We start from the raw sequence: 15299 nt of genomic DNA, 5'->3' as shown, positions 1-15299 counted from the left end.
CTTGAAATGGGTGTTTCAACAAGACAACCACCTCAAACACACCAGCGAGCCGCAGCATCTTGGTCACAGACCAACAAAATGAAAGTTATTCAGTGCCCAGTCCACACTGGAGCATTGTCCAAGAGAAAACGAGAAAATGCTGTTTCTAAAGCAAAATGCCAAGAAATGCAGAGAGACTGTGGAAAGCTGTTGAATCACCCTGGACTGGAATACCTGTTCACAGGTGCCAGAAGGTGATTGAATGACTGAATCCTTGCAGCACAGATGTGAAGCAGCTCAACGGTGATTATACAAGAGTTGTTATTCACAGGAATGCTCAGTTCTAAATATTCTGGTAATAAAACATGACTAAAGGCTTTGTAGTCGTCTGCTGTTAGGTCTTTATAAGAACTTTGTGCATTAATAAGTTCGGGGAAAAAAAGTGCAGACTGACCAGGCATATCCGATCTTCATCATGGGGTTCTTGGCTTTCCTCCTGGGGATGTACTCTGGTCCCTCCTCGTCTTGCTCCTCCTCCTGCTCCTTCTTCTGGCCTCCTGCGGAGCTCCGGGTCTCCGTCCTGGAGCTGCTGCTGCACATCGGGGCGGCGGGGGACACATGAAGCCGAACCCGGTGACACAGAGCGGGGCTGGGACCGCTCTGCGTGAGGAACCACCGGCCGGGGACAAGGTGCACGCCTGTGGGACACAAACCACAGGTTTCACACACACACACACGTCTCTCCTGCAGAGGAAGTCATGCTAACTTAAACGAAGAAAAGAAAAACACACCTGCTACTGTAAGAACTTACAACCTCAAAAGCGCAAATTAATCCGCGACAACCACCGCGACCGGTTGGACGGCGTTAACGAACCAGTTTGAGTATGGGTGTATTTGTTTACGCTAATTTTAAGAAGTCAAAATGTTATATTACCTTTCAGCGCTGTCCTAATAGCTGTCAGACAGGGCGCCGCCATGTTGGTTGGGTAACAGGAACCGCGCATGCGCAGATTGGTTTGCTCTTCCGCCTCCTGCTGGATTTAAACTGCGCAACACAACTTTCTCTTCAATCCAAAACTTTTTTTTTTAATGAAAAAACAGCATCAGAAACCAAGACGATACATTTTAACCAACACTTTATTTTAACTCTTACTTATTCAAAATCCCTTACAACAGCAACTTTTATTATACCGGTGTGAAAAACAGCAGTTACACAATCAAGAAAGGCCTCCAAAACATCTGCAGGGAACAGAGCAACATATTTACATTTATTTTGAAGAGTCACAATTTTTTTTCTTTTTACAGTCAAGAAACTCTAAATGCTGTCTCCCATAGCTTCCATTATGTTTCTGGTATCTATGCATACAAGCGGAACAACTGTGAACGTCAGCTGTCGGTCTGCAGGAGAGGAGATGGGTGGAGGGATGGAGTTCAGTCTTCTAGGATGTAGTTGGGGTTGACGACCAGAACGGCTTCTTCTGAGCTTGCGGACTCGGAGCCCTTCAGTCCGGCCTGAGACAGCTCGATGAGGATGTGATCCTGAGGAGAGGCATTCATCAGTACATGCAGCAGATCCACCCTGAAGAACCTTTAACTCAATGCACTTTGCAAACAGGTGAACTCACATAGTGCACCAGCCTGTGGATGACCTTCTCTATCAGACCCTTCTTGTTGATAAGCTCCTCTTCCGAGTCGATCTCTGACTCAATTTCCTTCAGATACCAGTTAACCACGGCCGTTTTCTTAAGCTCCTCCTCTTCCTCAGCTGGAGCACAGACAAAATAAAAACAAATCAGATTACACATTAAACTGTCAACAGTGTTGCGTGCTCGTATAACGGTGTGGGAACACCTCATACCATCCTCCGCTCTCCGTAGGTGCAGAACCAGCAGGTTGGAGAGCCGTTTGTACTCGGGGAAGGAGAGGCGAAGAGACGGTTTGGGCTGGCTGCCGTTCTCACTGTGGCCATTCACGCCATTGTCGTGCCCATTCATGCCATCCACATGGCCATTCACGCCATTAATGCCGTTCACTCCATTTGGTACGTTATTCCCTTCAAAGACAGACGTAAATTTAATAAAACCTCACGCTGACGGAGGACGTACAGTGTCTCCTGGAGTGTGTGTGCCATTACCATCTTCCTGCTGCGCCTCCTCGTCCTCCAGGTCGTCCTCCTGGTCCAGGTTGATGTCGGGCGTCTCCACTCTGATGATGGATTTGTTAAGAAGGCGGAAAGCTTCCTTCACGTGTTTGGGCTGAACCTGAAGAAACATTTAAAAAAAGCAACATGTAAATAGTTTAAGAGACTCAGTTATGAGAAATGAAGCATTCTGAATCCTGACAGGAGGAACATATTGACAGAAACGGAGAGACTTCACGGCCGAACCTCATCACAGCAGTGCATACGAGCCATGGCCTCCGACAGGCGGATCATGCTCTCCAGCTGCCGCACTGTGATCCTCCACGCCGACTTGGCCACGCCCCCGGACCCGTCCCGCTGGCGGAGACGTTTGTACTGCTCAACAATGAACTCCTCCGACTCACTGGAGATCTACACACACAGGTTACAGTGGTTGATGAGCAGCGAGTCACAAAACGCACACAGACGGTCTACAAACGATACGAACGGCCACCTTGGGTTTAAACTGCCTGGCAAAGAGAAGGTATCTGCGGATCTCGTCCAAGGAGTAGAGCCGGTCGACCGACTCCTCCACACGGGAGTGAAGGTCCACGATGCGTCTGGCGATGGCGTAATCTGTCACCTGAGAAACGGGAGGAAAGAGGTGTGCTGTTAAAAGTCCCATAATGAGAATCCGGCAATAGAAATGATGAATAGTTTTTCTCTCATACCTCATTGCTGTCATCCACCAGGATGAAAAAGAGGTCGAAGCGGCTCATGATGGGCGCCGTCAGGTTGACGTTCTGCTTCAGACTCTTGCTGCGGTCGTAGCGTCCGCCCACGGGGTTGGCAGCAGCCAGGATGGAGGTGCGAGCATTCAGGGTGGCCTGGAGGGGAGAAAGGTGAGGTGCTGTTTTACTAAAGACTGTCGATCAGCAGAAGGAGACCGACCCGTCACTCGCTTCCTTTCTCATTCAAAAAAGATCCACTCAAAGTCAACCGGTGACCCTCGATGTGATCGTCTCAGGCTGCCAGTCCAGAGTGGATCTTACTGTTGAGGTCGCCTCCTGCCTCTAAAAACATCCCACTGGAGTGACGAGTGTCTGGAGCATGTCTGATATGAACGGTGTTGACGTGGGTTTCACTGACCGAGGCCGCTGTGTCTCACCTTGACTCCAGCTTTGGTGATGCTGATGGTCTGCTGCTCCATGGCTTCGTGGATGGCCACTTGGTCTTTCAGGTCCATCTTATCAAACTCATCAATGCAGCAGACACCCTGAAACCATCGATGAGCGTTAACGGCACCGGATGTAACCGGGACACTTTCTCTATATCAACACTTTTAGCAGCACTTACGTTGTCGGCGAGCATCAGCGCGCCGGCCTCGATGACGAACTCGTGGGACTCCTCGTCTCGGACCACCGCCGCCGTCAGACCTGCAGCGCTGCTGGCTTTGCCGCTGGTGTAGACGGCTCTGGGACTGAACTCCTCCACATGCCTGAACACAACGCATTCATATTACCGACTGATCTCTGCACAGGAGCATGTCTGTTCCAATCCAGTACGGTCCAACTATGAACCGATGCTACACACTTGAGGAACTGGCTCTTCGCGGTACTCGGGTCTCCCACGATGCAGACGTTGACGTCTCCTCTCAGGGAGGTTCCCTCCATGGTCGTCTTGGGGACGCCTCCGAAGAGCATCAGCAGCACGCCGCGCTTGACCTCGTCGTTCCCTGCAGCGTCGCAGCGATCAATATTCCACCCACAAACCACCACTTCACAGACGCATGAAGCCAGAGCGGCGCCGAGGGGTCGGCCCACTCACCGTGGATGGTGGGGAAGAGGCTGGTGCACAGGTTGTGGTACAGATTCTTGTCCTGACTCATCTCAAACACCTTCTCCCATTCCTTCTCAGTCATCTGGCTCTTGATGCTCTCAGCTGTTTGCTCCTCCTCTCGCAGCTCTTTACCACCAAACTGGAATAAGGATTTTTTTTAAGCACCGGGTAGGTTTTGAAATTTGCGACATCTTTAATTTGATAAGATTTCTTACTCGTGGATTGGTTGGAGCCACATTACAGGCCAGAAAGGCCAGTCTGTAGGACAGCTCTCTGACTCCCAGAGCCTTCAGTCCTCTCAGACCCTCAGATTCTAAACCCTGAGGACCTCCGGCGACACGGGCGCTGGTCTCTGCTCGCACACCTGGAGGGAAAGAAAAAAAAACATTTGTACAGTCGGCCATGAAAAAGTGTTAAAGACTGAAAAAAAAAACAAAACAACTGTTTGAGCTTTAAAGCAAAAATACCAGGAGTGTTGAGCTGAGAGACATCAGGCACCACAATGAGGGTCCCGGTGAAGTCGCAGCGGTCACCGGCCTGAGCCGTCTCCACAGCCTCTGCCCTCAGGACGATCTCCAGGGAGCGCGGGATCGAACCGCGAGGCAGTTCAGCCTGCGTCTCTTGGATACGAACCTGAAAGCGAGCGATGGAATGAAGTTAAGAAAAGCAGCTCAGGGCTGCCGGAGGCGTCACCTGCGACCCCCGCCGTCCGAACTGTCTGCTACGCACCTTCTGGAAGTCGATGAACTTGGATTTGTGCGTGTCCAGGTGGAAGCGGGAGCGGTTGTTGCAGACTGGGTTTCTGCAGATGGTGGGCGGGGAGTATTTGAACTGCTGCGGGACGTCTTTGATCACTGACTGGCAGTCCATGCACAGGAAGGTTCCACTGACCTGGAACCACAAAGCACATTACGGTAAGGGACTGCGTGACATGTGGCGCTCACTGATCATCTGATCGGAAAAAACTGTCTCACCAGCTCAGGATGGACTGGGTGCGTCCTCACCACCTGACCACTGATCCTCACCAGGGTGCCGATGCGCATTGAGGACAGCTCGCGAATCCTGGAATAAAGTAGAGTCAACAGTTAATTTACATCAATATAAAGCTACACCTGCTCTCACGTGTGTTTGGATCAATCACGTTTGTTTGTCACTGGATTCAGCAAGGATGGCACCATAATCTAAGATACAGTAAAACTCTGCAGGCTCGATCTGTGCTTTTTAAATTTACTTGTCTTACTTGTGTCTGGTGGGCAGATCCTTTATGGCAACGTAGAACTCCTTGTTGAGAGGAACATTTCCATGATCGCGAGCGAAGTTGCGCACAGCCCGACAAAGGTAGGGATAGACTCTGAAAGCACAGAGAGCTCCATGGTGAGCTACAGGAAGGAAAGGGACAGGACAACAGATCCCCACACCCTCGGTGCTGCGACTCACCTGTAGTACATCTCCTGGATGGTGGTGGCCAGCTCCTGGTTGAAGCCCTCCAGGTCCGTGAAGCTCACCAGCAGGGTGTTTCTTTCCGGCCTGATCAGCTCCTCGGCCTCCCGGACATACTTCACCTCTCCGTCCGGAGTCTGAAACCTGCACGAAGACGAGAAGGGACATTAAAAAATAAGAAAGATCCGACTAGTTTGGTGTCAGCTGAATGCTATCGAGCCACGCTGCATTGCAACAACAGAAAAAAAGCATGCTGCTGCCGGTTGACTCACTCCTCCAAGAAAGCCTGGAATAACTTCTGGCATTTCTCCGCCAAGTCGTCTTTCACCATCGCGCCGGCATTCTCCGCGTTCGCCGTGGCAACATCCATGCTGAGACGCCGTGAACCCGCAGGGAAAACTCTCCAAAAGGCGCTGTAAGTTTACTGCCAGACAGCGATCCGCTTCACACAGACGGAAACAGCGAGACAACAGCAGCACGCAGCTTCGCGCGAAAACTGACACCACGTGACGTTTGGCGCGCCGGTTTCCTCCAATCCGCGAAGACTCGGAAAGAACTTCTGGATTTTAGCCAATCAGAGGTTGAGACGTAATCTGACGGAGGGCTGGCCTCCGGTTTCCCGCGACGAGTTGTTCAGGGCTCAGAGGAAACATGGAGGTCGGAGTTATGAAGTTATTTCTCTTTATGTTTGTGGTTTTGAAGACCACGTGAATGATATAATCACAAGTTAAACACAATCTGGACGAAATCTCATCTTCAAAAGAATGATAGGTTAAAGAAAATTGCTGCAGATGCCGAGTTTCACGATGAAGGGTGCATGTTTGATAATACCACCCAAATTTACAAGACAACAGTGATGCTTGTCATGATGGGTGATTTGGAGCCACTGGAGCTCTGAAAGACTGGAGGTGACAGACAGGAGGATGCTGAGACGTGAACAGAACTGAAGGGCAGACAGGAGCCTGGTTAGACCTGGAGATGTGCTGTGGATATAGTGGACAAAGGACACTGAAAACAAAAATAAAGCGGAATAAGAAAAAGAAAACCTCAGACGATTGAAAATGAAGGAGGGCATGGAGATGGTTGGTGAAACAGCAGAAGGGACAGATGATGGTAACACCTGAAGGAAGAGGAAGAATTAGTTTGTTGGTCACATCAATCTGTCCAAATTGTACACAAACCCAATGTCCACTGTAAAAATTCATATATTGAATAATTACTGTATAATAAAGTATTTACTGTCATATTTATAAGCATTTACATGAAGCTGAAGCCACAAATTATCACTATATTAAAAATCAGATACAGTTTGCGGCTTCACAAATTGCTGTTTATATGAATTTGGATAATAGAAAACACCCTTAATCTTTTTTTAAAAAGTTAATCTCTGCCAGTCATCGGATGATGCCACCCTAAAATATGATAATTACAAAAAAGGACAGTGAGCATTCCCAAAGCCTTTACTAACTTGAAATATAAAGTATCTGCAGTGTGTCTCCATGACCACTGGGCGGCAGTGAAGACTGATTCTTATTTGTCCTAACCTTAGACTGTGAATAAACGTTAATAAACGTCCTAATGAGCACAGTGCAGGAGGTGGATGCTACACAATCCTACATCCTGGCCAGTGCTGGGCGCTGCAGTGCAAAAATCAATGGTTGCACAACACCAGCCACTGCAAATAATGTAATATCTTCCCCACGCTGCCCATGTATACATATATATATATATATATATATATATATATATATATATATATATATATATATATATATATATATATATATATATATATATATATATATATATATATATATATATATTTACATATATACACATAGGATGGGGAGGATCAGAAACTGTTGGTTCACAAAATGTTGTCATGTCCAAAGCTTTACAGTTGATGGTTAAAAGTCAATCTAGTCTTCTACTAGGATATCCTGAACACAATGATAAAGACTTATGTCTGCGATGAAGTTTATCTGAGATGCATGATGTGGATTTGGGCTCCAGAGTTCTCGACATGCAGACAAGCCACCACTGTGGGTCCCTGAGCAAGACCCTTGACCCCCATGTGTTTCTCAGAGCACCTACATGTGGCTGTTAACTGCATCCTTGAAATAGGATGGGTAAATGTGGGGAAAGGAGTTTTCCAACAGACATTAGTGAAGTATGCTTTCTTCTGTCTTGTTGAAAATGTAGAAACAGAAATAAGATGTTAGGGTTTTAAATTTTCAAAAAGATTGAAAATGGTTCAAATTCATAAAAGTAAATGAAAATGTTGTGAAAGCAGAGAATTATTTCTGATGTTTGAACGCCGAATCTTTTCACATGAAGCCTGAGAGAGGAAACAAACCCAGTTCTCCTCGCTATGAGGGAAAGGTGCTTTCCACTGCACTACTGCACAGCTCTACAGCACAACTACATATATTTAACACAACTCTTCCCTGTTTACTGACAGTAGCTGCTTTTTTCACCGGAGCTGAACAACTCCACACAAGAAATCCTCTCTCAACTCCTGCAGGACTCAGTCCGGAGGCCACCTGTGACTGTAAACACTGAATCCTACTCTATTATTCCATTAATTTCTATTCCTGTTCCCACGTCATTCTCACGTCTCCACCTGCTGCGGTCAATACAAACACTCCCGGCAGGCTATTGGTTTCACCTGTCACATTGTATTAATCCACCAGGAACAAACCAGGAAGTTATCGCAGGCCATTTGGATGCGACCCAGTCTCTCACTGCGTCTTTATTTCTCCTTTTGTCTTGACCTCTGGCTTTCCCACGATTGTTCAGCAGCAGGAAGCTCAGTCTGTCTGAATATGAGGGAACCCGACCATCTGCAGGCACACACACACACAAACACAAAAAGCAACACACACACACACACACACACACACGCACCAGTTTTGGAAATTTAAATGTGTAACTGAACGATACTGATACACCAACATGAAAGCGCCACATACAATTTCAGTGATGTTATTTGCAATCATTGGCAGAACATTTACTACTCCTACTAAGAATGGCAGTCTTGGGAGTTTGGCACAAATCAAATGTCTGCTGTAAAAGTTTTATCCGTCAGGCACTGAATCCACTCACAGGGTCCTGAAAACTTTGATGTGTCAGATTTGCAGCAGCAGGTGAGAAACAGCTCAGTGGGAACAAACCGTTGCAAGAGAGGCAGGATATGAAAGAGAAGAAGGGCAATCTGGTTCCAAATGAGTCGTTTCCTGGTTTATTTGTATTCAGACACTGACACATATTCATTGTGTTTATGCTGTACTCCTCTACACTTGCTGTGAATTTGAATAGTGACCCTGGGTAAGAGTGTTTACATCCTCAATTCGACATCCTCTGTGAAGAGAGCACTTCATAGAGCCAGTATAATACCCTCAAGTGCATGAAGGCATCCTCACAAGAAACTCAAGAAGTTTTTTTTTAATTATTATTTTAATACAGGGCAAGCTCTGATTGTTTTTTGACACAGAGATTAAGTAAGAAGAAGTGGGTAGTAAATAAAGAGTACAGATCCTTGACTGCATTGGAACAGGATATTCACCTGTACTTGAATGTTTTCCTTATTGGCAAACTCTTTACTTCCTTCATTTAGCACAAACATCTGTAAGTTGCACTTCCACCTTCCAAACAGATTTAATCCTTTAGTTTTATAGCAAAGTAACTGTGGAAGGAATTTATCTTTATTGGCCATAACTTCACCATTTTTTTTAGTTTTCTGTATTTTTTTAAACTGAACTTAATGATTTTACCACAATGAACTGATAACAGTGCAGGAATGAGCAATCAAAGCCTGAAAAATGCACTTAATCTTTTTATGAAGTACAATGGAGGCAAAGTAAAACTATAAAAAAAAAAAGAGTGGAAGACATAAAGTGTTCCCAGATATTTAAACTGAAACTATCTACAGTAACAAACTCTAGAGGTGTTGTACTTTTCATGGTAAATTCAAACAGTTGTGACCAATAAGATTTCACAATGTGGAAAACTTTGGAAGTGCCAAAGTTCAACCAACATTCGATTGAGACAAGTATGGCAACAATTAATGGCAGAGATTTGATGCCATATAAATGTATGTGTGTAGGCACGCATGCACACCTCTGTGTGCGTGTGTGTGTGTGTGTGTGTGTGTGTGTGTGTGTGTGTGTGTGTGTGTGTGTGTGTGTGTGCGTGTATTGTGCACGCATGCATGGACTGAAATATGTGTGATTAAACAATGTTGTAAAAGAGGAAAGAGGCCAGACTGAAACAAAAAGAGGGGATTTTTAGAGGTTATTTCATTTTACCCTTCAGTGAAAATTAATACCAAGACCATTTTTTTCAATCAATCATCAGTAAAAAAGAAATAAAAATTCAGCCCAGAAAGCAGTGAGAGATAAACCCACTGACACTGCCCGCATGAGACATTTGGTGTTTTCATCAGGTAAAACTGAAGACTAAATGTGTGGAAACAGTTATAACTGAGATTGAAAGTTGAAGAATACCTGCATTAAGGTTGTGATATTTCATTTCTTCGGGCCTTATATCACACCGTGGGTGTGTGTGAGACGCAGCCTCTGGTCTTTGAAATCAGTGACTGATGCTCTTATTAACGGCTCTCTGTGTTGCTGCTTGGCTGTTTGATTGTTTAAGCTGCTTGTTTTTCCTAAAATGAGCTGCAGGAAGTCTTTCCTGTTTTGAATACACTATGAATAGACGTAAATGCAGTGCATGTGTGTGTATGTGTGTGTGTGTGTGTGTGTGTATGTATACCTACATATGCTGTGGGGGGTTGGGGGTGCCCAGCGTTAAAAGGTATCAGGTAAATGTGAGGGACTTTTTAAAATCTGTATAAAATTCTCTTCAAACACTTCTATAAGCAGCTGACAGGATGTAGTGACAGAGCAGTGTGTGTGTTGCGTTGCTCACACTTCATTGTGGTGCTGCTGACTTACTGTATTTTTCCTCCACGCCTCTCTCACGGCGTTACTCTTCATCCCCTGCTCCTCTCATCTCTGCTCCAGGAAACAGGACACGGTTAAACTTCCAGCTTCTGTTCCTCTTACGTCCAAGTGGAAGTAGGCCTGTGGGAAGCACTTTAGTGTGTATGTGTGCACTTTGGAGCGCTGGAAAAATGGACCTCCTGACCCCCGCATGCTCCCTTCTCTCCCACAAAGAAGAAGCAAACTGTTTATGTCATTAACATCAATCTTGAGAAGAAGAAAAAAAAAAAAAACCACACCAACACAAACAGATCCGTAAACAGCCACACACACACCGACTCAGGGACACCTGGGTGTCACATGTCACGGCTTGAAAAGCACAGTTTCATTTTTCAAAGCACCCGCTGTGATCACTCTCTGGATCAATGGATTCAGATGGCACTCAGATGAATTATGAGGCAACAAAAGAAAACAAGACAGGGAGATGTTTCATAATATCGGATGTTACAACCACGGTCTCACTGCCGCCTGATGTAAACTTATTAACTTTCTATCTGCAAAAATCTGTCCTCGTTTTTCCACCCAAGCACATCGAAGATCAAGCATTTGACTGTCATTTCCTGAGGTCTTCTAACAAGTTGACAGGTATGCAGGTACAGTTAAGATCAAACGTGTTTGATCGAGACTTATTGATCACTGATTGATTTCTGTGTGATTCCTTTGATAAAGCTCTGAGTGATTCTGTGCTGGGCTCTGAAATTTTGGAGGTGGATGAGAACACAAGCTGTTGTAGAGCAATTGGAAGTGTATGCAGGGAAAAAAGGTACAAAAAAGTCACATACAAGTATGATGGTTTTGTGTATTTTATTCCAAACATCCGCAACAGTATATAAGCACAACAGCAAATTGCTACTATTAATAAAAGAGTCTTGAGCCAGCAAGTCTCTCTCACATACTTTGTGTAAGATTAATCATATATACATATTTATACATACTAAATATACAATATATACATAACACACACATACACTGGCAAGACAAGCAAACACTAGCTGGAATGTAAACTGGAGGACTCGGACTCTGTGGTGGTGGAGGCGCCGGGGCGTCTCCGAGGTAACATCTTCAGGCTGGAGGCCCGGCTCAGAGTGAGCGCCCTGCGGGCCGAACTCTTGAAGCCCGCCCCGAGAAAGGCGTACAGCAGCGGGTTGAGGCAGCAGTGAGCGAACGCCATTGGCTCAGCCACCGCCAGCCACACGCCGAGAGCGGCCTCCAGCCTGCAGCTCCGGGGCAGGACCTCCAGCCGCAGCAGGGCGTCCACAGAGATGCCCGCTCCGTAGGGGAGCCAGCACACGAAGAAGCAGAGCACCAACGCGATGGTGGTCCTGACGGCCCGCCGCTTCTGCCTCTGCCCCCCCAGAGGGCCGCGGGTCAGCCTGGTGACGATGACGCAGTAGCACACCAGGAGAACCAGGCCGGGGATCACCAGGCCCACCAGCACCAGCTGCAGGTGGAAGACGGCGACCCAAAGCGGAGCGTTGTCCGCCGGGTAGAATCTCTGGCAGAGCGTGGAACCCTCGCCTCCCTCCTGAGTCCGAGCAAATATCAAATCCGGCACGGCCAACAGACCAGCAGGCAGCCAGGCACCTGCAGAGGCGAGGAGATGAAGAGTCGGCGACGGTGTGAGGATGACGCGGCGAGGAAGAGGACAGACGGCAGAAGGCAGCCTTCGCTTTCCGACACTCACCTACATACACCAGCCTGTACGCCAGGAGCTGCCTCAGACCGCCGGTGTTCGTGTCCGTCGCTCGAACCACCGCCAAGTAGCGGTCCAGGCTGATGAACGCCAGGATGAGCACGCTGCCGTACAGGTTGACCGTGTAGATCACGTGCACGCCGACGCAGGCGGCTGCTCCGAAGCGCCAGTCGGCCAGCGCCGCGTCCACCGCCCAGAACGGCAGCGCCAGGACGAACAGCAGGTCGGCGGCCGAGAGGTGCAGGCGATAGCAGTCGGTGAGGCTGCGTTTCGATCTGTCAGTGAAGAGAGCGTCCGGTCATTTTCAATCAACAACAACCAGGAGATAAAGATTCAACCGCCAGTCCTCGGTCGCGGCTCTCACCTGCGCTGGCAGCCCAGCACTATGACCACCAGGCCGTTCCCGGTGATGCCCAGGGTGAAGATGAGCGCGTAGACCACGGGCAGGAAGACCTGCTGCAGCTCGGCCGACATGACGTGCTCCACGTCGCACGGCTCCTCCAGATCGACCCCCAGGAACCCGGACCCGGACCCAGAACCAGAGCCCGTGTCGTTGTAGTCGTAGTCCAAGACGATGTGCTGCGGAGAGACGGCGGCACGATGAGAACGACGGCTGCGAACCGACATCCAACGTCCCAGACTGGACTGAGCCGCTCTTACCTCATAGTACGACATGATGGGGACGGCTGCTCTCCTCCGGCTGCAGGGTGAAGCTGAGAAGAGCCTCCGCTGGGGTTATATAGGCATTTCCAGGCTCCTCCCCCAAAGGGCTCCAACACATCTGGGTTCCTGTTGAAAAGTTTTTCCTGTTTTCGAGGTGTCAGGTGCTGATAGTCGATCTGCCACAGGATACTGACTCGCTTGAATTGTTTCAGCTCTGAGACCTCTGGCTCGTGATAATCGGGTCCAATTGGCAATAGGAAAGAATGCAGATGAGAATCGGACAATAAGCAATCTGTGCGTCTCCGGGCTCCACGCTCGGTTAAATCAGGACAAGGAGCAGGAGCGTCGACCCCGACCGGACTCTGAACACACTTGTCTGGTTTGCGTCAGTGTCCCATACGAAGCACAGGAGCATGGACGCATGGACGTGCATGAGAGGAAGACACAGAGAAGCATGTGGGAGAGCAGGAAAAAAAAAAAAAAAAAATAATTCAGGCGATGATTATCAACCCCCATTCTCGTAAACACCGCGGTGTGTGTGTCACTCCCTCTGGTCTCTCACTGTCAATGAAACCGAAGTGTGTGCTTGTGATTTCAGAGAGAACAAATAAATAGTTCAGCAGATGTAAACAAGAAGCTCATAATCTGCAAACTAAGTATAGAGAAACTTTCATTCACTTTATGGACTAATAAATTGGGCAAAGTTTTAATAAATTAATGTATTCAAATTATGTAAATGGTAGAAAATGGTGAAAAACTGCTGAACAATCTACAAAGCTATGAATAAAACCACAAACTAAGCTGGTGGTAAAGCAACAAATAGGATGAAATCTGTTTAATAAAGTCAACTCTGCCAGCAGACACGTTTCCTGGCAGCTCTGGCTGTAAATCCCCATCCTCCCGCAGCATACTGATCCTAAAAGTAAACGCTACTCCAAAACAAACAAACAATCTCCACAAAAATAACTGTTAAACTGTGAAGACTGAACCCCCGCGCGCTTATCTCCGTCTCCCTTTCCCCACCCTTCCTCAGTATTCATTGGTATCAGCGTGAAAATCTCCAAAGAGAGACCGAAAAAACAAAAACACGGCTGCAGAGAAGTCCTCAGGTTTGGAGCATGTGCGCTCCAGTTGTCTTGACGTTTCAGAAAAGTACTTCTGATTCGTCAGAAGAATGGGAAACTTTATGACTCTGGACTTTTTGACATCTTTATGAGAACACAAAGACTTTAAACAGAGCAGAAAAATGAAAGAAACAGAGGTTTGGTGGACTTTTTTCTTTTGTGCATTAGTCATGCATTTGTAGGATGAGCTGCAGAGCCCATTATGTGGATTGATTTTAATGACTTCATTTGTAAAAGACTTGATAATAAAAACCAGTTTTGCTTTAGTAGAGAAAATCTGAACGCTTCTTCCTTGGGTTCAACTCACACACTCCTCTCTGCCGCTCATCCCACAAATGCATCTTATAACAGGCCTCTCATCATTCCAGCCAACCTATTTCTCCTGAAATAGCATGAGCAGCATGTTGGAAAAGAAATGACACCTTTTAGAAGAGTTCTTCAACTTGCCTTTAATAATGATACCTGCTGTGGTAAATCAGTGGTTTGGAGTCAATATAATACAGGCGACGGTGTTATTTCACTGATCCGACCCAGTAGAGGTTAAATTGAGATTTTTTTTTTTTCTAAATCACTAAAGTTACATATTAATAGTATTTATTGAATGTGCTAATTATTGCTTTTCAAGCTCGAACTCAAGATACAAATGAATTGAGTAGCTTTGATTATTGAGAAATGGAAACTATTCGACATGTTTACCCAAAAAAATAAATACTGTGGTCATCTCAAAGTTATTCCGTTAATTATTCAGTTGAGATTTAGTATTTAATTGAAGTTACTGTAGCATCATTGGAGACAAGACTGCAAGCCCAGTGATTTCCAGTTTTAATCTCATACCAGTGGCGCCTCCTTGTGGAGTGAAAAATAAAAAAAGACAAGTGTTTCTCAACCCCTGGTTCCCGAGCTCTCTGCCGCTGCACTCACCTTTGATGAAACCTGATCACAACGTGAATTTAGCAGCCGTGTTTGTTGAAGTAGGAGCTCATCAGAAAGCAGGCCGGGGCTGTCCTGGACGAGGATTCTGTCAGAGGAAATTGGAAGAGTCAAAATAAACTGCTGTAGTTTCCTTGTTTTCAGGATGTGACTGCTGTACACAACTTGCCACCTGCAAAGTGTTCATTCGCTCACTGATTGTACTCAACAAAGCCATGTTTAGGTTATATAATTCGGCGCTTCCTCCCAGTTCTATTCAAGAAAAACATTTTGAACATCAAATAAGGACGTCGTTGACAAACTCAGACCACACCAGCTGAATTTACACTAGATGGAAAATGTTTTTTTTTTTGGTTTTGACAGTGTTATTTTGTCCTGAGCTTTGACAGCTCCTCCAATTCCTTTATGAAAACAGAGTCTACAAACCGCTTTGTCCAATGTGTTCTATGAAAACTCACAAAGTGAACATGTGAACCTCCCCTGACACCTGCACAGAAATAAGAGATTTT

General features: G+C 46.6%; 2 protein-coding genes across 2 annotated transcripts; both read right to left on the bottom strand.

The window, feature by feature from the left end:
- Positions 1-1107: 1107 nt before the first annotated feature.
- Positions 1108-5899, bottom strand: mcm6 (minichromosome maintenance complex component 6). The gene is made up of 18 exons (XM_030114804.1): positions 5650-5899; positions 5375-5521; positions 5178-5288; positions 4912-4999; positions 4667-4828; positions 4405-4570; positions 4153-4301; positions 3926-4076; positions 3692-3833; positions 3455-3596; positions 3267-3374; positions 2830-2985; positions 2613-2741; positions 2366-2530; positions 2114-2240; positions 1838-2032; positions 1605-1744; positions 1108-1518 (listed from the first exon to the last, which is right to left on the bottom strand). Exons 1-18 carry the CDS (start codon positions 5745-5747, stop codon positions 1411-1413), a joined length of 2484 nt encoding a protein of 827 aa, XP_029970664.1. The 5' UTR covers positions 5748-5899; the 3' UTR covers positions 1108-1410.
- A 5279-nt stretch (positions 5900-11178) lies between these two features.
- LOC115405357 (C-X-C chemokine receptor type 4-like) lies at positions 11179-12872 on the bottom strand. Its single transcript, XM_030114924.1, has 4 exons — positions 12734-12872; positions 12438-12652; positions 12065-12348; positions 11179-11964 (listed from the first exon to the last, which is right to left on the bottom strand). Exons 1-4 carry the CDS (start codon positions 12746-12748, stop codon positions 11369-11371), a joined length of 1110 nt encoding a protein of 369 aa, XP_029970784.1. The 5' UTR covers positions 12749-12872; the 3' UTR covers positions 11179-11368.
- Between the last annotated feature and the right edge of the window lie 2427 nt (positions 12873-15299).

Source organism: Salarias fasciatus, chromosome 18 (genome assembly GCF_902148845.1).
Source record: "Salarias fasciatus chromosome 18, fSalaFa1.1, whole genome shotgun sequence".
In the NCBI taxonomy this organism is placed as follows: Eukaryota; Metazoa; Chordata; class Actinopteri; order Blenniiformes; family Blenniidae; genus Salarias; species Salarias fasciatus.
The sequence above is the reverse complement of the archived record's forward strand: the minus strand, read 5'-3'. Positions and strand labels throughout refer to the sequence as shown.

Bases quoted from the DNA above. Each gene is read 5' to 3' on its own strand.
- mcm6 (XM_030114804.1), bottom strand. From the start codon at position 5,747: ATGGATGTTGCCACGGCGAACGCGGAGAATGCCGGCGCGATGGTGAAA. The intron at 4,571-4,666 runs GTGCGTAGCAGA...GCTCGCTTTCAG, and splicing joins AGTTCATCGACTTCCAGAAG to GTTCGTATCCAAGAGACGCA. The intron at 1,745-1,837 runs GTATGAGGTGTT...TCTGTGCTCCAG, and splicing joins CCTACGGAGAGCGGAGGATG to CTGAGGAAGAGGAGGAGCTT.
- LOC115405357 (XM_030114924.1), bottom strand. The intron at 12,349-12,437 runs GTGAGAGCCGCG...CTTCACTGACAG, and splicing joins GTGCTGGGCTGCCAGCGCAG to ATCGAAACGCAGCCTCACCG. The intron at 11,965-12,064 runs GTGAGTGTCGGA...TCGCCTCTGCAG, and splicing joins GTACAGGCTGGTGTATGTAG to GTGCCTGGCTGCCTGCTGGT.